The sequence below is a fragment of the Gracilinanus agilis genome, chromosome 2, assembly GCF_016433145.1.
Source record: "Gracilinanus agilis isolate LMUSP501 chromosome 2, AgileGrace, whole genome shotgun sequence".
Classification (NCBI taxonomy): domain Eukaryota; kingdom Metazoa; phylum Chordata; class Mammalia; order Didelphimorphia; family Didelphidae; genus Gracilinanus; species Gracilinanus agilis.
In genome coordinates, this window is record NC_058131.1 from 526,305,085 (window position 1) to 526,328,375 (window position 23,291).

The following is a 23,291-nucleotide window of genomic DNA, read 5'->3' on the forward strand; positions in this document are numbered from 1 at the left end:
ACCAAAACACTTTTTTAAAGAATTAGAAAAAAATTATTACAAAGTTCATCTGGACGAACAAAAGATCAGGAATGTCTATCAAAGGAAATAATGAAAAAAATGTGAAGGATTGAGGTCTACCTTTACCAGATTTCAAACTATATTATAAAGCAGTGATCACTAAAATTATATGCTATTGGCTTAGAGATAGAAGTGTGGATCAATGGAATAGACTTACAGTAAATGACAGTAGCAAGCTAGTATTAAATAAACCCAAAGATCGCAGCTTTTGGGACAAGAATCCACTATGTGACAAAAACTACCAGGAGAATTGGAAAACTGTATGGGAAAAATTAGGCTTAGATCAACATCTTATACCCTATACCAAGATTAACTCAGAGTGAGTAAATGACTTAAATATAAAGAGGGAAATCATAAACAAATTTGGTGACCATAAAATAGTATATCTGTCATATCAATGGGACAGGAAGGAGTTTAAGACCAAGTGGGAGATAGAGAACACTACAAAATGTAAAATGAATAATTTTTATTATATTAATTTAAAAGGTTTCTGTACAAACAAAACCAATGCAACCAAAATTAGAAGGGAAGCAGCAAATTGGGGAGGGGAGAAAATTTTATAACAAAAACCTCTGACAAAGGTCTCATTTCTCAAATGTATAAGGAGCTAAATCAATTGCACAAAAAAATCAAGCCATTTCCCAATTGACAAATGGTCAAGGGACATGGATAGACAATTTTCAGATAAAGAAATCAAAACTATCAATAAGCACATAAAAATATTCTAAATCTTTCATAATTCAAGAGATGCAAATCCAAACAAACCTGAGGTGACACCTCATATCTAGCAGATTGGCCAATATGACACTAAAGGAAAATAATAAATGTTGGAGGAGTTGTGGCAAAATATGGACACTAATGCATTGCTGGTAAAGTTATGAATTAATCTAACTATTCTGGAGGGCAATTTGGAATTATGCACAAAGAGATTTAAGAGGATGCATACCCTTTGATCCAGCCATACCACTGCTAGGTTTGTACCCCAAAGATTAGGAAAAATGTTTGTACAAAAATATTCATAGCTGCACTCTTTGTGGTGGTAAAAAATTAGAAAATGAGTGGGGTATCCCTTGATTAGGGGATGGCTGAAAAAATTGTGGTATATGATGGTGATGGGATACTATTATACTATAAGAATTGATAATCTGGAAGCTTTCCATATGAACTGGGAGAACCTCAGTGAAATGATGCAGAGTGAAATGATGAGAAACAGAAGAACGTTGTACACAGAAAGTAAAACATTGTGGAATAATCCAATATAATGGACTTTGCTACTAGTAGCAATGCAACAAGCCAGGACACTTCTGAAGGACCTGATGTAAAAGAATATTATCCACATTGAGAGAAAGAACTATGGGGGTAGAAATGCAAAAGCAAAACATATGACATCACTTATCACATGTATATATGAATGGGTATGTGATTCGGGCTTTAGACCTTTAAAAAATTGCTCTATAGCAAAAATGAATACTATAGATATAGGTATCAAGTGACAACATTTTTATAACCCAGTGGAATTGCTTGTTGGCTCTGGGAGGGAAGACAAGAAGGAAGGGAAAGAAAAGGAATCATATTAACATGGAAAAATATCTTTTTTAAAATAAATAAATAAGTTAAAAATTCAAATTGAATTGACCTGAGAAAAGACCATCAAATTTAACAGTTAAGAGATCATTGCTAATGTTGGAAAAAAATGGTTTTAGTTGAAAAGGGGATTTGGAAGCCAGGTGGAAAGAGATTGAAATATGAGCAGGAATTGAGGAACTAGAGATAGACTGCTATTTCTAGAAGTTTGGCTATGAAAGAACTATTATGAAAATAGCTTGGGATGACAAGGTAAAGTGAAAGATTTTCCTTGATTTGTTTTTGTTTTTTAAAGGAAGGGGGAAAGACTTGGGCAGATTTGTAGCCAGCATCTTCACAATTCTAATGAAACTTTACCTGAATTCAGACAAACATAGCTCTTCCTGTTTCCAAGTTGAAAAGTGGGATCAGAGCAAAAGAGAGGTCCTTAGGCTAAATTGTTTGGATATAAAACTATAAGGAAGTATTTATTATTACTTCTTGAGCCAGGAAATTACACATTTAGGTTCTTACCACAGTTGAGTTTAGGATGGATTAGAATATCCCTTTATTAGAAAAGCTGCACCAAGTTGTTGCAGAAGGTACAGATAGAGATAAAGTAGGACCCTAAAAACTAGAAATTTGACCCTAATGGGGGGGAAAAATAGAAAGGAGAGCACTGAAGAAATTTTAAGAGAAACCACAAAATCAGAAAGTCAAATGAATCTACAAGCCAGTATTTTTGGCAGCTGGCAAGCGTTAACCTGAGAAGTGAACAAAATATGAAAAGTAAAATAAATAAAGGAGTAGAAATCTTCATAGAGAAGGAAAAGTACTATGTATTAAAAACCAGTTTTCTTTTGGAGAGAGGAGAAAAGTTGAACTTTAAAACTAGAGTATTCAAGAGGAGGTAAGAAAAGGGAATTGCTGAATATGATAGAAAAAGGAGGATCCAGGAAACCTATTCTCTCACTAGATTTGATGATGAGGCACTTGCTTAACACCCACTGTACTCAGAGGAAAAGTAGGTTTAGGAGTAGGTTTAGAAATCAGAATAGATGTGATTACTCATGTCATATAAGAGAAAAGAACAGTAGTTAACAGTAAAACTCTCTCTAGGATAGACACTGAAAGAATAAATGAAATGACTTTAAAGAAAGAATAAACATCGCCCTGAGAATATTGAGTATAATCAGAATTTTGTTTTTGTTTTGAGGTTTATTTTTTTTAAGCAAAGGTTTTAAAAAGGAAGTAATGGTCTCTCGAGGCCTTTGAAAATTTTTATTTAAATTAAATCATGGAGGAAAATTAAATGGTAAATCTGTTGTTCTCTCTCTTGCTCCCTTATAGAATTGAAGCAATTTTATATTTATTGTTGGCTTACTCAGTATTTCGTTTTGTCTTGTTTTTTTATGTATATGGATTTAGCTTCTTACAAACGTGTTTGACAACAGCATCAAGACTTTTGGAGTAATTGAGAGTGACCCTTTTGACTGGGAGAAGAGTGGAACTGATGGCTCCCTAACAACAACCACAACTTCCACAACCCCTCAGTTACACACTCGCCTAACACCTGCTGCAATCGGGTATGTCCTGAATAGTTCATTCCCAGTGTGTCTCCCACAAACCATTCAGCAGCAGCAGAAATGCCCTACAGTTCATCCAAACTCTTTCTTCAACGATGCCAGTGCCAAGAAATAGGCAATGGGATTCCCTTGAACTCAATACTACTCTGGTCTGTTCTCTAGATTGGTACTGCTTTTCTAATAAAGTGACAGTAGACTGCCCTGTGAAGTGTGAATTAAGGAATTTTCTGACTTAATGATTCTCAATCTCTTGAGAAGCATTCTTCAAAAAGAGAAGGAACCTTGGCTGTGGCTTTTAGAGAACGTCTAGGTCTCCACAGAATATAATAAGTAGTAATTATATAATAATATATAGTTAATGTGGTTATCAGCATTACATATCCTGTGAAGAGGGGGTCTTTAAGAAGAATCTTCCTGATTTTAGGGAAGCCGGGAGAAGTTTTAATTTGGTCTATGTTGCTTTCCCTGCCTTCTTTCTCTTTCTGTTTTTCCCTCTTCTCTGCTACAGCTCTGCCATATGAATCTTCTTCCATTTTTCTCATCATCACCTTTCTCATTTCTTTTTTAATCCTCTTTAGTCAATGCTATAATTTTTAAAAGGCACAGAGGTGGAAATGCAATATATCCCAAAAGCCTTGTCATGATTTTAAGCTCTCAAAGTTTGTTGAACACCCTGAATAAGCAGAAACTCTCTCCTAAATTGCCCAGAATAGAGGCCACAGTGCTATAGTTGTCAGTGCACTAGTTGCATTTCACCTTACATCCATTTTATTAATGTCAGTTTGAGGCTTGGAATGCTTAGAGATTACTGAGATCAGTGAAAATTCATGTAGAATCACAAAATTGGAACAGAACATAGAAACTATCTTCGTCTAATTCTTTCCATTATATAGATGAGGGACTGAGGCCCAAAGTTTTGTCCAAGGACACACAGCTAATTAGTCATGAAGTGAGTTAGAATTCAGGCCTCAGATCGTTATTCTAGTGTTCTTGTCCTTTCTACTTTCTAATCAATGTCAAAATTGGGCATGGCTCACTATGTCACATGCAGACCTGTTATTATGATGATCTTTCTGCTATATGGAAGTGTTCATGTCAGCTAATGTTTGTCAGGTTCACTTTATTTTTTAGTATTATTTATTTATTTTTGGCATTCTTTTTCTAATTAAGTTTTGAGTCCAGATTCTCTCTCTCCCTCTCATCTTCCCCCACCCATGGAGAAGGCAAACAATATGATATCAATTATACATGTGAAATCATGCAAAGTATATTTCAATGTTTGCCATATCACAAACAAACAAAAAATGAGAAAATTATATGTCAATTTACACCCAGAGTTAGTTAGTATCCTTTAGAGGTGGATAGCATTTTTCATTGTGAGTCTTTTAGAATTGTCTTGGATCACTGTATTGATTAAAGTGCCAAGTATTTGGCAGTTGACCATCATTACAACATTGCTATTATCATGCACAATGATTTTCTGGTTCTTCTCACTTCACTTTGCATCATTTCATGTAAATCTTACCATGTTGTTTTTTTTTTCTGAAAACTTTCCCCTTGTCATTTCTTTTAGTATAGTAGTATTCCTTCCGATCATATGCCACACCTTGTTCATTCCTTCCCTAACTGAGGAGTATTCCTTTAATTTCCAGTTCTTTTCCACTACAAAAATAGCTACTATAAGAATTTTTTGTACATAGTTTTTTCCTGATCTCTTTGGGATATAGACCCAGTAATGGTATTGCTGGATCAAAGAATATGCAGTTTTATAACCTTCTGGGATTAGTTCCAGATTGACTTTCCCCTCCAACAGTTGTCATTTCTGATAGGTTTGAGATGGTACCTCAGGCTTAATTTACCTTTCTCTAATAAATAGTGACAGAGCATTTTTCATATGATTATAGATAACTTTAATTTCTCCTGAAAACTGCCTGTCCACATCTTTTGACCATTTATCAATTGGGGAATGGCATATATATATATGCATATATATGTATATGTATACACATATATACATATACACATACATATATATGATATATAAATTTTATAAATTTGATTCAGTTCCCTGTATATTTAAGAAATGAGACCTTTGTCAGAAAAACTTGCTATAAAATGTTTTGGTATTTTTTCATTGTCTCTAATACCTTTTAGCAAAATATAGTTTTCCTGATTGGCTCTCTTATTTTTGCTTTTGCTTTGTTTGAGATCATGATCATTACTCTGCCCTCTTCATTCAGCTAAAACATAATAGACTCAGCTCCAGCTCTTTATTTCAACTGTGTGTGTCTTTTTTTGTTCTAAGTATGTCTCTTGCTCACAACATATCGTTGGATTCTGGTTTCCAATCCATTCTGTGATCAGTGATTATATAGGTTAGCTTATCCCATTTATAGTCACAGTTATAATCACTAACTATACATTTTCCCTCCATCTCATTTTCCTCTACTTATCCTTCTCTCTTTCTTTTTATCCTGTCCCATTCAAAAGTCTGTCTTGCTTCCAACCAGTGCCTCCCCAAATCTGCCCTCCCACTTCTCATCTCCCCCAATATTTTTTATCACCTTTCCCTCCTATCTCCCTATTGGGTAAGACAGATTCTGTACTCAACTGAGTGTGTGTATTTACATATTCTCTTCCTTTTTTGAACCAATTCTGACAAGATCAAAATTTAAGCATTGCTCATCACCATACCCCTTCTTTCCCTTCTACTATAGAAGCTTTTCTTTGCACACCTTTTTAATGTGAGTAAATCTGCCTCATTTTACCACTCCCTTCTTTTTCCCAATGCATCCTTCTTTCTCACTCTTAAATTCTTCTTTTTTAGAAATCATCCTAACATAATTACTTCACACACCTGCCCTCTGTCTATGTAGACTCCTTCCAACTGCCCTAATAATGATAAAGTTCTTAGGAGTTACACATATCATCTTTCCATGTTGAGATCTAAACAGCTTAACCTCGATTGAGTCCTTTATGATTACTCTTTCATATTTACCTTTTTATGCTTCTCTTGAGTGTTGAGTCAGATTTTCTATTCAGCACTATTCTTTCAATCAGGTATGTTTGAAAGTCCTCTATTTCATCAAATATCCATTTTCTCCGGAAGGATCATATCCAATTTATGTTTTCTTGGATATAATTCTAGCTCCTTTGCCTTCCAGAATATCATATTCCATGCCCTCTACTTTTTTAATGTGAAAGATGCTAAATCTTGCATGATCCTGACTGTGGTTCTGTGATATTTGAATGATTTCTTTCTGACTGCTTGCAGTATTTTCCCCTTGACCTGGAAGTTCTGAAATTTGGCTATAATATTTCTGGTAGTTTTCATTATGGGATTTCTTTCAGGAATTCATAAGTGGGTTCTTTCAATTTCTATTTTCTCTTGATCTAAGGTCAGGGCAGCTTTCCTTTATAATTTCTTGAATATAATGTCTAGGCTCTTTTTATTATCATGACTTTTAGGTAGTGCAGTAATTCTTAATTTATCTCTCCTCAATCTATTTTCCAGGTCAGTTGTTTTCCATTGAGATATTTCATATTTTCTTTTATTTTTTCATTCTTTTGACTTTATTTCTCAAATTTATAGTCGTTATCTTATGCTTGCCTAATTCTAATTTTTTAAGAATTATTTTCTTCAGTCAATTTTCATACCTCCTTTTCTGTTTGGCCTATTCTGCTTTTAAAAGTAATATTTTCTTTTGATTTTTTTCATCTCTTTGGCCAAGCTGTTAATTCCCTTTTTATAATTTTCTTGCATTGTTCTCATTTCTGTTCCCAACTTTCCCTCTACCACTCTTATCTTTCTTTAACTCCTCAAGGAATTCTTGTTTGCCTTGGGTCCAATTAGCATTTTTCCTTGAGGTTTTGCTTAGTGGTATTTTTACATTGTTGTTTTCTTCTAAGTGTATGTCTTGGTCTTCTTTGCCACTATCATAGTTTTCGTGGTCACATTCTTTTTTTGTTGTTTGCTAATTTCCCCAGCCTTTTTCTTCACTTTGAACTACATGTTAAAGTTAGACTCTATTCACCTGAGTATAGGGTGGATCATCCCAAGCTTCTGTTTTCAGAGTTAGTTCTGGGAGTCTGCAAGTCTTCAGTGCTTCCAAGGTAATGTTATACCGGTAGAAGTGTGCCCACTGCTCTTTTGGTCTGCCCTCTGGTCTTTACCCTAGAAGAGCCTTTGCTCCCCTGCAGCCACAAGTGCTAATTCTCCTCCTGGCCTTGGAACTGTGACCAGGTCCCCTGCTCCTTTGTGACCTATCACAAGCACTTCTCTCCATCCTTTGACACAAAACTACTTGTGGGTAATAGAGTTGACAGTCAGCAACAGCTGTACTCAGTGGCAGCAAAGAGTCCCCTGTAGTATTATTCTGGCTAGCTATCTAACTCCACAACTGTCACTGAGCTAAAAACTCCTGAAGCTGAGCTTCTGCTATTGTTATTACTTCTGCTCCTATGGCAGCCACCTATAAGGCCCATTGATGGTGCTTCTAACTGCATTCCAGGCCTATACCCTCTCTCGTTATAGACCTCTCCTCTGGATCTCCTAACTTGTCTTAGATTGGGAAAATGTCTATCTCTATCCAATTGCTGGATCTTCCTCTCTAAAATTTTATTTAGGCATATTTTAAGTTGTTTGAAGGAGAATGTTGGAAGTGTTCAATTGGATTTCAGCCTGTACTCCACTATCTTGACTCTGCCTCCCATTGAAGTAAAGTTCATTTAAAAAAAAAAGAAAGAAAGAAAGTGGGTGGAAGAAATGGAGGCATCTAAGGCTAACAGAAATTCAGATGTTGAAAGGATAGAATGGAAGTTCTCAGTAACAAAATTCTGTCATCATTCAAATTATAATACCTTGATAAGATATCAAAAATAAATTGAAAAATAAGACAATGGGACCAGGCTCTCCCCATGACCTTTGATTTCTTTCAAAGGAAATATGTATATATTGAAGAAAAGAAAGAATAAGAGTTTGGGAGAGAAAACAATAAGGAGAAAAGTAAAAGAAGGAACATCAAAATAAAGAAGGGTATATAATTACCAACTCTCTACTTACCTCGGTTTAAATCTCTAATTATTCTTTATCACATTCTATCTCATATCAGATATATTAGGTACACATAGCCTTCTTATTTGATTATAAATTCCGTGAGTGCAAAAAGTAAACTGTGTTATTTTTCACCTCCTATTCCTTGTACTTAGCACAGTAACTTGCACATAATAAATTGTAGTGGGAGTAGCAATGAATTTCGAATAGTCTTGGCTCTGCTACTTACTACCCTTGTGTGGCTGGACAAAATTATCTTTAAGGTTATCTCCAGGTACAAATTTTGTAATCTGGAGCCTATAGAATTAAAAGATTTAGATCTGGAAGGGACTTGGAGCCCAATTCCTTAGTCTTATAGAAGAGGATAGTAAAGTCCCAAAGAAGTTATATGACTTGCAATAAGTAGTAGAGGCAGGGTGCAGATTGATTGCTCATGACTTCAATCTATTGCCATTACCACCAAACTCCATTTTACCTCCTTCTCCACCCAATCATGGGACCATCACATACACACACTGGTCACATGTTCATTGGCTTACCAATGGCATATATTCTTTCTCATGTTACTTCTAGTCTACTATTTCTTGGAAATAACCAGCTTATTTCCATTTATTCCTTGAATTCAGATTTAGACAAGATTATAAACCAGAGGGAATCCTATATAGTGATGTTGTGCTTTGAATTAAAGATGAAAGTGAAACATTATAATGGGTTAAAGTAAGCATTGGGAGGGGAACTGCTCTTGTAAGTGAGAGGGTGAATGGCCTTCTGTAGGGGCCAAATGGAGCGAAGAGTTCTGGTGTGACATCATTACATCAGAGTTGTAAAGGGAACAAGGATGGAGTGGTCAGAGGAAAAACAAGAATGAGAGCATAAAGACTTCTTATGTCTGGAAAGAAAATTTGAGATAGTGTGAGGAAAACTTCATGGAATCAAAATGCTAGGGTAAAAGTGTGGGAATATTTGCTGAAGAAACTTTTTTTGTGTGACTACAGTGAAATTAGAGACTTGAGAATGACAGGCTTGGCTTTTCAGGTTTTCAAGATACAAATGGAGAGCAGACGAATGAAGATTTAGCCAAGGCTGGAGGAAATGTTAGTGAACACATTATGTTGAACCCAGTAGCTGTTAAACAGACTTTGCTTGTATATGACTAATAGATTTTTAGATAATACCCAAACTGCATTTGGAATTCTTTGGAATATTTATTTGCAATAATTCTTTCAGTTCTTGAAGCCAAATGTGTGTTGAGTAAGTGTTAGAAAAATGGATTGACAGGCTTATTCTCTGTCAAAGCCCCAGGAGGAATAATTTTGAGGGCTGCAAGGTCTTTAGCTGAGATTAGTTTCTTTCTTTGTATTTTGGAATCCACACTTCTATTGAGAAAAAAGGCCATGGGTTAGGATTAGCCCATGTAGGAAGGAGACTTTACTGAAAGTAGTTAGGCCCTAGACTAGCTGATCATAGAGCATTGATCTCAAATTGATGAATAGAGAGAATGTCAGTGTGAAAGCATAGAAAAGACACTGAACTTGAGTTAAGAGACCTGACTGCTAGTATTGGCTCTGGCATTGGCCTTGATCCTCCTTTTCCTCATTAGTAAAATCAGGAGGTTGAACTAGACAGTCTTTAAGGTCCCTTATAGCTTTATGATTCTACGAATGTGCTATCCTAAAATGAAATCATTCAGAGCATCATAGGATGCCCAGGAATTAGACATTCTGGTGATAACTTCACTTATTTAGCCATTATTCCCATGATCTGTTGAAGTATATGCTTCTATTTCCAGATATTTTAAATTACTACCAAGAAAAGGGTACAATTTTTTGCTAAGTACTTGTTCCCAGGTAACAATATTTATAGAACACCTAGTACAGTAAATTCTAGGTGTTATAAAAAAGTATAAAAGAAATAGAAGATTTGACTGCTGCCTTGACAAGTTAATAGTCTAATTAGAAATGACCAACCACTTAAAAAACATAAAAACACAAGAAATGGTAAACAAGTTCCAGGAAACCATGATGGAAACTGTATATAGAACAGGAGTTCTAGGTTTTTCTTCATTATACAGCAAATCATATTCTACAAATATCCAAATCCATATGACTTACAGAAAGGTATCCCCAAATATTTGTGCAAGCAGTTTTAGTGTTTTACACAATAAGCTGATTATGTAATTACTCTTCCATAGGATACATTCTGCTTATAATAATCTCTTCCTAATCCCTGGGAAAATTACAAAAGACAATAATTCCATTTTAATTGATAAAGACTTTCCTTGAGTAAAATAATACATACTCTCTCGAACTTAACTTTTATGTAGTACAGTAGATAAAGAACTAGGCCCAAATGGAGAGGACCTGGGTTCAAATCTAACCTCAGATTTTAGAGGGTTTCCTTAAAGGGTTTTTTATTTTATATGCTAATTAATTATTTAGTTTGTTTTTATGTTTTAGAGGTTAAAGGAACATAAAAATTTTATCTTATAATTATATCCATTATGTGGATTTCTGGTTAGATTATAGCCAAGATTTAATTATCCAGGGAGCAGATTATTGCTGCATTTCTCCCCCTTCATTCTTTTGCTGTGTCATTCCTAGCTGTGTAACCCTGGGCAAATCACTTAACCCCAATTGCCTAGTTCTTTCCACTCTTCTGTCTTAGAACTGATAGTAATATAGAAAGAAATAGTTTTTTTAAAAATGTATTACACAGTATTGATTCTAAGACAGAAGGTAAGGGTTTTTATTATTTTTTTTAAATCTAGGAATCAAATGCAGAAGGATGACCTAATAATATTTTTATCTCTGTTGATTATAAATCTTGCATCTTTTGTCCTGTATAGAATTGCAAATGCCACCCCTATTCCCGGAGACTTACTTCGAGAAAATACAGATGAGGTATTTCCAGATGAACAACTCAGTGATGGGGAGAATGGTATCCCTGTTGGCGTATCACCAGATAAACTTCCTGGATCTGTGGGACACCCTCGTCCTCAGGAGAAGGATGTCTGGGAGGAAATGGATGTCAACAGGAACAAGATAAAGCTGGGGATCTGTAAGGTGCGTGTCTCTTAAACATGAGTTTTCCTCCACTCCTCACTATATTTATCTTACTGTATTAAATTGCTTATGGCTCAAACAGTAGTAATTAGAAGTATACAGAACGCCTAGCAGCTCATAGACATTTTAATACTAGTAATCTGCATTTCTGTAGCAGATTTTATCCAGGCTTTTCAGTTAGCTAACATCAAATATTAATTTTTATCTTAGCTATGAGAGAAGGATGAAGATATATATTATTTTATTTTATTTTATTTTACAGACAGAAAGGCTTAAAAAATACTTTTCAAAATGTCGTGCTAAGTTCCCAATCTGTTTCCTTCTGCTATGGTGATAGAAATTGGTGAAGGGAAGGGAGAGAGAGAGATAAATTCAATCTTATAACTTAGAAAAACTTGTGTGGTAATTTGTTATTACATGTAATTGATTAAGTAAGTAAATAAGTAAGTGAATGAATGAATGAATGAATAAAAATTGAAATAATATCCTTTAAAATATAATATGTAAATATATTTTATTCCAGTAAATAGATACATAGTGGTAGAACTGTCAGTACATACTGGCTATTCGTCTCTCCCAAGTGCAGGTAGCAGTGAATGCTCATCAATCACCATATATCAAACCAAGGAAAAGGGAATAAAGTAACAATATATTTGGAATGTGCACTGTATGTTGCTGATAATACCTGATATAAAATCTTGAAGAACAATTTATATTGCTACTCCTAATTCAATTATCTAGTCTCAAACAATTCCCCCTTGTCCTTTTTTTAAGAATAAAGTTCAAATAAATATTTATGGTATAATAGAGGCAGCAGTTCATTTATCACAGGTACAAATTTAAGGACTTCATTGCCTTTATTTAGTTATTTGTTTGTTTGTTTGTTTAAGCCCTTACCTTCCTCCTTAGAATCAATACTATGTATTGTTTCCAAGGCAGAAGAGCGGTAAGGGGTAGGCAGTGGGGGTTAAGTGACTGGCCCAGGGTCACACAGCTAGAAAGCGTCTGAGATATGTAAAACACTATGATAGTGCACATCAGCTATGGGAGGGGGTGAAAGGAGGGGAAGGAAAGAACATGAATCTTGTAACCATGTAAAAATATTCTAAATTAATTAATTAAATAAAATCTTCCAAATTCAAAAAAAAAAGAAAGAAAGAAAATATCTGGGGCCAGACTTGAACCTAGGACCTCCTAGGACCTCCCGTCTCTAGATCTGGCTCTCAATCCACTGAGCTACCCAGCTGCTCCATCATTGTCTTTAAAATGAATGTTCACATTCAGTAACTTAGAAACCAGGGAGTTTACTTCCTCTCCTCTCCTTTCCTCTCCTTCTTTTCTTTTCATGGAAACTGATTCAAAGCCCAGAATTTTTGTAATGGTTGTTTTGATGATCAGAAGTGAGTCTTACAGACATTTTTATCATTCCTTGTGGCTTTGGAACTAGAAAATGATGGGTCCAATTCAGCTAACACACATTAAAAGATTTTCTATGAATGTTATCCATTTTATCAGTTGTGATACTTTGCAAGGCTCTTGTCAACTATTTTAAAGATTAAAGGAGAAATTTTTGCCCTATAATTATGTTCATTATGTGGATTTCTTGTTATATTATAGCCAAGTCTTAATTATCCAGGTTATTGCTGTATTTCTCTTCGTCCTTTGCTATGTCATAAAACTATTGATCGTTAGCCTCTCTAGCAGAAGTTTTAGGACAAAAAAGGATATTGAAAGAGAAGAAATAAAGCAAACATCCCTTCACTGCGTTTTGGAATCTCTTAAAAGAGTTCTATTGAAAGAAAGTTGAAACTGATGGCTAAACAGAAGCTTTCATTCATCAATGATCTCCTTATTAGGACAGCTGATATTCCATGTCATATGAAGAGATTCTGAAAAGAATCTTTGCTACCAGTTGTTTTGCACTGCATCCCATCAGGCATCCCCTTGAACAAAACAAAAAATCCTGACTAATCAGAGGGTATGTGACCTCTACCCTCTGTCATGGGATCATGACTCATCCCAACATGACCCCTCTGTAGGATTAGGTGACCCTGTCATTGCAGAGTATGCATTGCATCAGTGGTACAGTTCTGGGAATGGCATAATGCAAAGAGGACTGGACTATAAAGAGTTATAGGACCTGAGCATGGGTCTCAGCTCTGATACTCATTGGGTCCATGACTATGGCCAAGCCACTTTTCCTCTTCTTAGTTTTTTTGTTTGTAAAATGGAACAATACCAGCAATACATGCCTCACAAAGCTGTTTGTGAGAAAAGTGCTTTGTAAACCTTAATATTCTCTATAAATATGAATTATTGAGCCAAGATTAGATTGTTCTTATTTCAAGAGTCATCAGTAAGATCTGTCTGTTGACAGCTCACTCCATAGAATATGCTGACTGATTGTTCTGGACAGAACTTTTCTGTCTTTTGGCCTGAACCTTCACTGTTTATTTAACTTAAATGTCATTGACACTTGGCTCAGACCTTGCCCATTATTAATTATCACAGTGATATACAAGTACTTAAATTCATAATAGATCTCAGTTTATATCAAGATGCTCCACATAGTTTCCAATAAGCATAATAAAAAGAAGAGATAACTAAATATCTATAGAGAAAATTGTCAGTTGCCTTCTAGACGCTGATGATCATTTTAAGGGATTATTATTCGTTTAAAATATACATTTTTCAAATTATTCTCCCTATTCCTAAATCAAAACCGTAATCAAACTGAAACTCTATATACAATTCTGATAATTAGCTCAAGATATTAGTGTGTTGGTGAATAAGCACATTGCAGAATCATTTTGCCAACACAATCTAAGCATCTCCTAAAAATGAAAGAGGATGCCCATTATCACCTCTATTATTTAACATGGTACTAGAAATACTAGCAGTAGCATTTAGAGAAGAAAAAGAAATTGAAGGTATTAAAATAGGCAATGAGGAGACCAAGCTATCATTCTTTGTAGATGATATGATAGTCTACTTAAAGAATCCTAGAAAATCAACCAAAAAGCTAGGGGGAAATAATCAACAACTTTAGCAAAGTTGCAGGATACAAAATAAACCCACATAAATCATTAGCATTTCTTTATATTTCTAACACATCCTGGCAGCAAGAGGTAGAAAGAAAAATTCCATTTAAAATCACCCTAGACAATATAAAATACTTAGGAATCTATCTGCCAAGACAAACACAGGAATTATATGAACACAACTACAAAACACTTTCCACACAATTAAAACTAGATCTAAACAATTGGAAAAACATTAATTACTCATGGGTAGGACGAGCTAACATAATAAAAATGACAATCCTACCCAAATTAATTTACTTATTTAGTGCCATACCTATCAAACTACCAAGAAAATTTTTTACTGAATTAGAAAAAACTATGATAAATTTCATTTGGAAGAATAAAAGATCAAGAATATCAAGGGAAATAATGAAAAAAAAAAGTGAAGGAGGGAGGCCTAGCAGTACCAGGTCTTAAAGTATACTATAAAGCAGTGGTCATCAAAACAATATGGTACTGGTTAAGAGACAGAAGGGCAGATCAGTGGAATAGACTTGGGGTAAATGACCTCAGCAAGACAGTGTATAATAAACTCAGATCCCAGCTTTTGGGACAGAAATCCACTATTTGACAAACTGCTGGGAAAATTGGAAAACAGTATGGGACAAATTAGATTTAGGTCAACATCTCACATCTTATACCAAGATAAATTTAGAACGGGTAAATGACTTGAATATAAAGAAGGAAACTATAAGTAAATTAGATGAACATAGAATAATTTACCTGTCAGATCTATTGGAAAGGAAAGATTTTAAGACCAAACAAGAGTTAAAAAATATCACAAAATGTACAACAAATAATTTTGATTACATTAAATTAAAAAGGTTTTGTATAAACAAAACCAATGCATCCAAAATTAGAAGGGAAGTAACACATTTAGGAAAAAATCCTTATAACAAAAACTTCCAATAAAAGTCTAATTACTCAAATTTATAAGGAGCTAAATCAGTTGTACAAAAAAGCAAGCCATTCCCCAATTGATAAATGGGCAAGGGACATGAATCAAAACTATCAATAAGCACATGAAAAAGTATTCTAAATCTCTTATAATTAGAGAAATGCAAATCAAAACAACCCTGAGGTACTACCTCACACCTAGCAGACTGGCTAACATGACAGACAGCAAAGGAAATTAATAAATGTTGGAGGAAATGTGGCAAAATTGGGACATTTATGCATTGCTGGTAGAGTTGTGAATTGATCCAACCATTCTGGATGGTAATTTGGAACTATGCCCAAAGGGCTTTAAAAGAATGCCTGCCCTTTGATCCAGCCATACCACTGCTGCGTTTATACCCCAAAGAAATAATAAGGAAAAAAGACTTGTACAAAAATATTTATAGCCGTGCTTTTTGTGGTGGCAAAAAACTGGAAAATGAGGGGATGCCCTTCAATTGGGGAATGGCTGAATAAATTGTAGTATCTGTTGGTAATGGAATACTATGCACTAAAAGAAATAAAGAACTGGAGGAATTCCATTTGAACTGAAAGAGCTCCAAGAATTGATGCAGAGTGAAAGGAGCAGAACCAGGAGAATATTATACACAGAGACAGATACACTGTGGCACAATTGAATGTAATGGACTAGCAGCAATGCAATGACATTTCTGAGGGACTTATGAGAAAGAACACTATCCACATCCAGAGAAAGAATTGTGGGAGCAGAAATACAGAAGAAAAACAACTGCTTGATCACATAGGTTGTTGGGGATATGACTGGGGATATAGACTTGAAACAATCACCCTAATGCAAATATTAATAATATGGGAAAAGGTCTTGATAAGTGACACATTTAAAACCCATTGGAATTGCTCATTGCCTATGGGAGCGCGGTGGGAGGGGGGGAAAGAACATGAAATGGAAACATGGAAAAAAATCTTCTAAATTAATTAAATAAAAATTTTAGAGTAAAAAAAATAAAAATGAAAGTTTTGATATCAGTTCATCTTGATTTACTGGCTTCAGTAGAATCTATCACATATTATACTTATAATGAATTGTCTTTTTTATATTTTGTATAGGCTGCTACAGAAGAGGAAAATAGTCATGGTCCAGCAAATGGTATACTGAATGCACCAAGCCTTGGTTCACCAATTCGTGTTCGTTCAGAGATAACCCAGCCAGAGAGAGATGTACCATTAGTACGAAAGTTAAGATCCATCCACAGTTTTGAGTTGGAAAGGCGTCTGACCTTGGAGTCAAAGCCAGACACTGACAAGTTTCTAGAAACCTGGTATGAATTTCATTTTAAAAGAACCTTTTGGGAGTGGCTCTCATCATAACTTCTCTCCTGTTATCAACATTTCTGATGGGAATAATGCATAGTTTTGCTACAGTGATCAGTGCCTGAGTTCTCAGTCAATGTTTATGTACTGTGTTGATTTTTAACATGAATTCACAGAATCTCAGTATTGAAGGGACATGAATGATTATCTGGACCAAGTGAACAAGAATTCTTTTTACAACATTCCCAATAAGTACTTAGGCCCACTGCTTGGAGCAGGGGTCGGCAACCTTTTTGGCCGTGAGAGCCATAAACGCCACATTTTTTAAAATGTAATTTCGTGAGAGCCGTACAGTGCTCACAGTGCCGCTCCTGTAACAGTGCCTGAAAAAAAATTGACTTTATGGCTCCTGCAGAAAGAGCCATATCTGGCCCTCAAAAGAGCCAGATGCCTCCTGAGGTGGTCCATTGTATTTTTGGAGAGAATATAATCATTTGGAAGTTTTTCCTTACATCCCTCCTACAACTCCTTTTCTACAGTCCATACCCATTTCTTTTAGTTTTGTTCCTTGAGGATAAACTGAGGACGATTACCTTTATTAATAGTTTCCTATTTCTTCCCCCTCAAGAAATGACACTCTGCAACATATGATAAAGTATAAAGTGATTGGGATCAGCAGTGAATTCACAGAAGGAAGTGATTGACTAAAGCTGGAGCAAGGCTTAACTTCTTCAGGCTAACTATGCCTCATTTCTTTAGTTGATACTCATGTGTATACTCATATGGCATTCATATGCCCTCTCACCATTATGGTCACCTTCTGGAAATGCTTCAGTTTGTCAAAGTACTTTGTAAAATGTGATGCCAAAAACTGAACCAAAAAGTTTAGTTTTGATCTAACAAGAGCAAAGTATCATAAGACTCCCTTGTTCTAGATACTCTGTTAATGTAGCCTGATATTTGCATTACATATTAACTTTATTGACTGTCATGTCACATTGTAGATATAAATTGTTTGTAATGCACTAAAACTCTTAGATGTTTTTCACAAGAACTTTTTTTAACTTGTCCAACTGATTTTTTTAAACTTAAGTGTAACACTTTGAATTCCAGCTTATTAGATTGTCCATGATTTTAAGCTATTGAGATCTTTTTTGATCCCAACTATGATTGTTCATTGTACTAACAACCTTTCTTAGCTTTGTGTCATTTTGGATTTGATAAATATACCATCTTTGACTTCTTCTAAGTAACTAATGAATCGTTGTTGAACAGAGCTAAGGACAGATCAACAGGGCACTTCAATACTCTTTTCTCCTGGCCAATTGTAAGTCATTTATGACTCCTTTTTGAACCTGGTCTTTTTTCCTATCCCGAATCCACCTAACCAGCTATAGCAATAAAAGAAGAAGATGAAGAAATTGAAAGAATTAAAACAGGCATTGAGGAGGTAAAGCCATTACTTTTTGCAGATAATAGTAAAGCCTTGAGAATCAACAAAAACTAATTGAAATAATTATCAACGTTAGCAAAGGTAACAAAAGCCTGAACTAGGAGAGAAAGGACAACTATGGTAGGTTTTGTGGAGGTAAACATGTCAGGAACTGGCAAATTATTAGCCATAAAGAGGAAATGAAAATGACAAAATACTATCTATCCTGTACTTCTAGCTGGAAATCCAGGATTGCCCGTAGGCATGGCCCTTGGAATGTTCATTCATCCCCTGACTCCTTCCTTGTCCTTCTGTATCATTTATGATCTTTGAGTGAGCGTCTGTCACTCTGAGGCAGGCCATTCCCTACTGCTGTTTTTTTCTCTGTATAAAATAACAGACTATAGTGGAAAGGGTGAATTTTAAGTCAGAAGACCCACGGTCAAATTCCAACTACTCTGCCACTTTACTGTTTTGCATAACCTTAAGTCATGGGCTTCATGTCACTCATTAGGCCTCAGTTTACTCTCTAAAATAAGGGAGCTAGACTACCTGATTCCTTCTGGTTCTGAATCTGTGACCCTATATTATCTCAACTTGTTCATAAGGATTGCATGAGAAACTTTGTGTCTAAGGCATTGTCATTAGTTGCCAGTCCAGTTAATCTTGTCAAAAAGAGAAATGAAGTTAGGCTGACACAGAGAAGCAGCTAGATAGCTCAGTGAATAGAGGCTGGAATCAGGAACACCTGAGTTCATTTCTAGCTCAGACACTTACTAGATGTGTGACTTTGAGCAAGTTATTTAACTGTTTGCCTTAATCCACTGGAGAAGGAAATAGCAAACCGTTCAAGTATGTTTGCCAAGAAATCCCCATAATCAGTAATGGCCCATGGGATCATGAAGGGTCAGACACAACTGAACATCTGAACCTCAACAATAATAGGCTGACACAGAGCTATTTTTTTTTTTGCAATTTTTTTTTAAACCCTTGTACTTTCGGTGTATTGTCTCATAGGTGGAAGATTGGTAAGGGTGGGCAATGGGGGTCAAGTGACCTGCCCAGGGTCACACAGCTGGGAAATGGCTGAGGCCGGGTTTGAACCTAGGACCTCCTGTCTCTAGGCCTGACTCTCACTCCACTGAGCTACCCAGCTGCCCCCACAGAGCTATTTTTTGATGGGCTTATGCTGACTCTTGGTAATCACTACTTCTTTTGAAATGTTTATGCACCATCCTTTCAACAAGACTTTACCAAATCAGTTGCCTTTTTTTTTTTTCTGTCAACAAACAATAAATACAATGAGATCTTGTAATCTCTGTACTTTTCCAACAGTTTTGTGACTCTTAAGGGTCTGGTCTGTTGTAGAAAATAGTCTGTGAAAGCTTATGTGTTCTGTTCTCATATTTTCATATGTGAGTATATATAACATGTGTGAGTAACAAGGATATTCTCAAAATGCATATATAACTCATTCTCATAAAGATTTTGTAAAGATAAGAAAGGCTTATAGTTCAGTAGTTGCTGATATTCTCTTGATTCTCTCATTTGAGTAATATTCATGATTCCCCCCCCCATTCTTTTGGTATTTCTGCCTTTCTGAGATATCTTATAAAATGATCTCTCAATGTTTTCAAGATTGTGTTACCTTGGGGGCAGCTGGGTGGTTCAGTAGATTGACAACCAGGGCTAAAGATGGGAAGTCTTGGGTTTAAATCTGGCCTCAGATACCTCCTAGCTGTGTGACCCTGGGCAAGTCACTTAACCCCCCATTGCCTAGCCCTTACTGCTCTTCTGCCTTGGAACCAATACACAGTATTGATTCTAAAATAGAAGGTAAGGGTTTTAGGGAGGGGGGAAAAAAAGAAAGATTGTGTTGCCTCCAACACAGATTTCCTTAGCACCTACTTGATCTGATCTTCCTCATTTCATCATTTGGAATGCCATTTCAGTTTCTTTGTTTAACACAGCAGGGACCTGAAGGTTCCAGTGTGGTTATTACACTATCATTGATGATGATCCTTCTAGATCTCTCTTGAAACAACAACAAAAAAAAAAACCCCAACTTGTTCCATTTTCTCTTTTTGTTGCACTCCTATCAGTTTCATCAATGAATGACCTTGGGATAATTCAGCTTCACTGGGTTGTATACCAAACATTCTATGCACTTATTTTTGCTTTCACTGCTGTTGACTCATTAAGTAATACTGTCCACAATCTCCTGCTGTTCTTGCCCATAGTCTTTTACAATTCAGTTTATATTCTAAATTGTTTTTGTCCTTCGTTTTCGTATCTGCTTGGCAAGGAGATGAAGCATTTGCTGATAATGGCATTTTAGGAAGCTTTTGGTCTACTGATTGTGGTAATTGTTTTGTATTAAGCTTCTTACAGGAAGTGGTAATAATCATCTTCAATATTTTACCATTTTCATTTTCCCATTTTGGCTAATCATTTGTCCGTTTTTGACATGTCTGCCTCCACAAAACCTATCATAGTTGTCCCTTCTTTCCTAGTTCAGACTGTCACTACCTTTGCTAAAGTTGGTAATTATTTCAGTTATTTTTTAGTTGAATGTCTAGAATTATCTAAATATACCATCATATCATCCGCAAAGAGTGATAGCTTTATCTCCTCATTGCCTGCTCTAATTTCCTCTTCTTCTCTTATTTCTATAGCTAGTATTTCTAGTGCAATATTGAATGGTGATAATGGGAATCCTTGCTTCAGCCCTGATCTTACTGGGAAAGCTTCTAGCTAATTCCATTATAGATAATGCTTACTAATGGTTTTAAATAGATATGGCATCATTCTAAGAAAAAGCTTCATTTATTCCAGTGTTTTTTAATAGGAATTGATATTATCTTTTGTCAAAAACTTTCTGCATCTATTGAGATAATTATATGATTTCTATTTTGTTATAGTTGATTATGCTGATGGTTTTCCTAATATTGGTGCAACCCTGCATTTCTGTCATAATCCCTCTTAGTCATAGTATATGATCTTTGGGATATATTCTCCCAAATAGGCTATAATCTCCTTGCTCGTATTTTATTTACATTTTTTTGCATTGATAGTTATTAGAGAAATTGATCTGTAGTTTTCTGTTTTTGCTTTTCCTGGTTTATGTATCAGCACCATCTTTATATCATAAAAAGAATTTGGAAGTATTCCTTCTTAGCCTATTTTTCCAGATCGTTTGTATAGTATTAAAATTAATTGTTCTTTTAGTATTTAATAGAATTTACTTGTGAATCCATCTGGTCCCTGAAAATTTTTTCTTGGGGAGTTCATTGATGACTTGTTCAATTTCTTTTTCTGATGGGGTTGTTGAAGTATTCCATTTCCTCTTCTGTTAATCTAAACAATTTATTTTTTTTTTACAAATATTTATTCAATTCACTTAGATTTCTTGTTCTGGGGAGTTCTGAGAAAACTAAAAGTTTTCAAACCTTCTAAGGTGGTATGATCTAAGGTCACTATTTACCTGATCTTTGCTGTGGTGTTTACTTGGAAAGGACTTTCTACCCCTGTAGCCAACAGTGCTAGCTCTCCTCCTGGCCCTGGCACTGTGTCCAGGTTCCCCCCTACTCTCCCATAGCCACAATTGCTGGTGCTTCCCTATATAGGTCTTGGAATTGAGACCAGAGTCCCTACTCCCCGTGAGCTACTGCAAGCATTTCTTTCCTTTCTGAAACCCTAACCTAAGCCCTTGTTCTCCTGCAGCAATAAGTGCTATTGTTCCTTTTGGCCCTAGGACTGCAATCCAGAACTATGTATGGGCAATGCAACAAGGTCCTAAATGCAGCTCCAGTAAGTGGTCCCCAGCAATCTTCTTCTTGAGCCCTCCACTATCTGTGGTCTGAGAATTCCTGAAGCTGCTGTTATTGCTGCTAAGAATGCAGCCGTTCCCAAGAACTTTGCCCAGCACTTTGCACAGTACTTTCCATATAGTAAACTTTTAATAAATGTTTCTAGTTAAATGAATCAAGTTGAATTTGTTGTTCATTGAATAATATTAATAATAATTAACATTTAAAATGCTCAATGGTGAAGGCAATGTTTATAGATAATTTGTATATCTTGTGATTCTTAGTACCCTTTGCCCCCTTCTCTATAATCCTCAGAATAGGACTGAGGATCATTTGCTGCTGTTGCTTCATAAGTGTACACAGTCAAAGAATTAATCGGCTAGTGACCAACACAGTCACGATGAGCCTCTCTATCTCTGGCACTGTTAATCTTAGACAGCACCTTCTGTCCATTTCTGGGACTGTACTCAGATCCTCTAGCCTGGTAGAGCATGCCATAGTTCCTATTCTGTTTGCATAGCCTGTAAAAAGCTAGAACTCCCTCATGGACATAATGAGACATGTATCAAGCTAAAAGATAAAATGATTTGAGGAAACAAAGGTTGGAGCTTCAGACATCAAAGTGTAGAACATTTGGAAGCAGTTTTATCCAATAAGAGTTAACAAAAGGGGTTAGTTAAACTAATTTTGCTGTTGCAGAGTGACTACCAAGCCTGAGTAATTAAAGAACTTGGTTTATTGAAACATTTCTGATCTTTAGTGCATTTTTTTTCTTTTGTATTCCCTATAGTATGGGGTCATTTCTAAGTACAAAGTAGATGCTTAGTAATAATATTTTCATCCAACAAAATAGATTTGTATTAAGCACCTACTGAATTTCACAAAGGTTGAGGACTAAGAAAAAGCCAGTGGATTCAGCAATAAAGAGGTCATTGGCAATCTGCAAGAGAGCAATTTTAGTAGAGTGGGAGGAATAGAATTTTTAGTGGTCATGGAGTGATTTGGTGGTGAGGACATACAGGCAATGAATTTCAACAATGTTCAGCAGTGAGTAGGAGATGAAATCCAGGACAATAATTTAAGAAGATGTCTTAAATTAAAGGAAAGTGGAACAGACTAATAGAGAATGAAAAATTAAGGGCTCATCATGCCATATGAGGATCAAAGGAACTGGGCAGTGTTTAGCCTAAAGAAGAGATGACTTAGGGAAGAACAAGATATCTTTTTGCAAATTAGAAAATCAGGCATGTAGAAGAAGGATTAAATTTGTTCTATTTGGCCACAGAGAACATGACAAGGAGTGATGGATATAAGAATTTGCAGAGAAGTAGATTTATACTTAATATAAAGTAAATATTTTCTATTAATTAAAGATATAAAATGTATTGCCTGTGGAGGTGATGAGTTCCTTCTCACC

At 35.5% G+C, this 23,291-nt stretch overlaps 1 protein-coding gene across 1 annotated transcript in view; it reads left to right on the forward strand.

Moving 5' to 3' along the window:
• The window catches only part of TTBK2 (tau tubulin kinase 2), a 269,754-nt gene that overhangs the window by 208,336 nt on the left and 38,127 nt on the right, over positions 1-23,291 (forward strand). Inside the window, exons 10-12 of the mRNA XM_044665098.1 lie at positions 3,052-3,209; positions 11,108-11,324; positions 16,430-16,641. Of these exons, the coding sequence (XP_044521033.1) occupies positions 3,052-3,209; positions 11,108-11,324; positions 16,430-16,641 (587 nt within the window). The remainder of the gene's footprint in view (positions 1-3,051; positions 3,210-11,107; positions 11,325-16,429; positions 16,642-23,291) is intronic.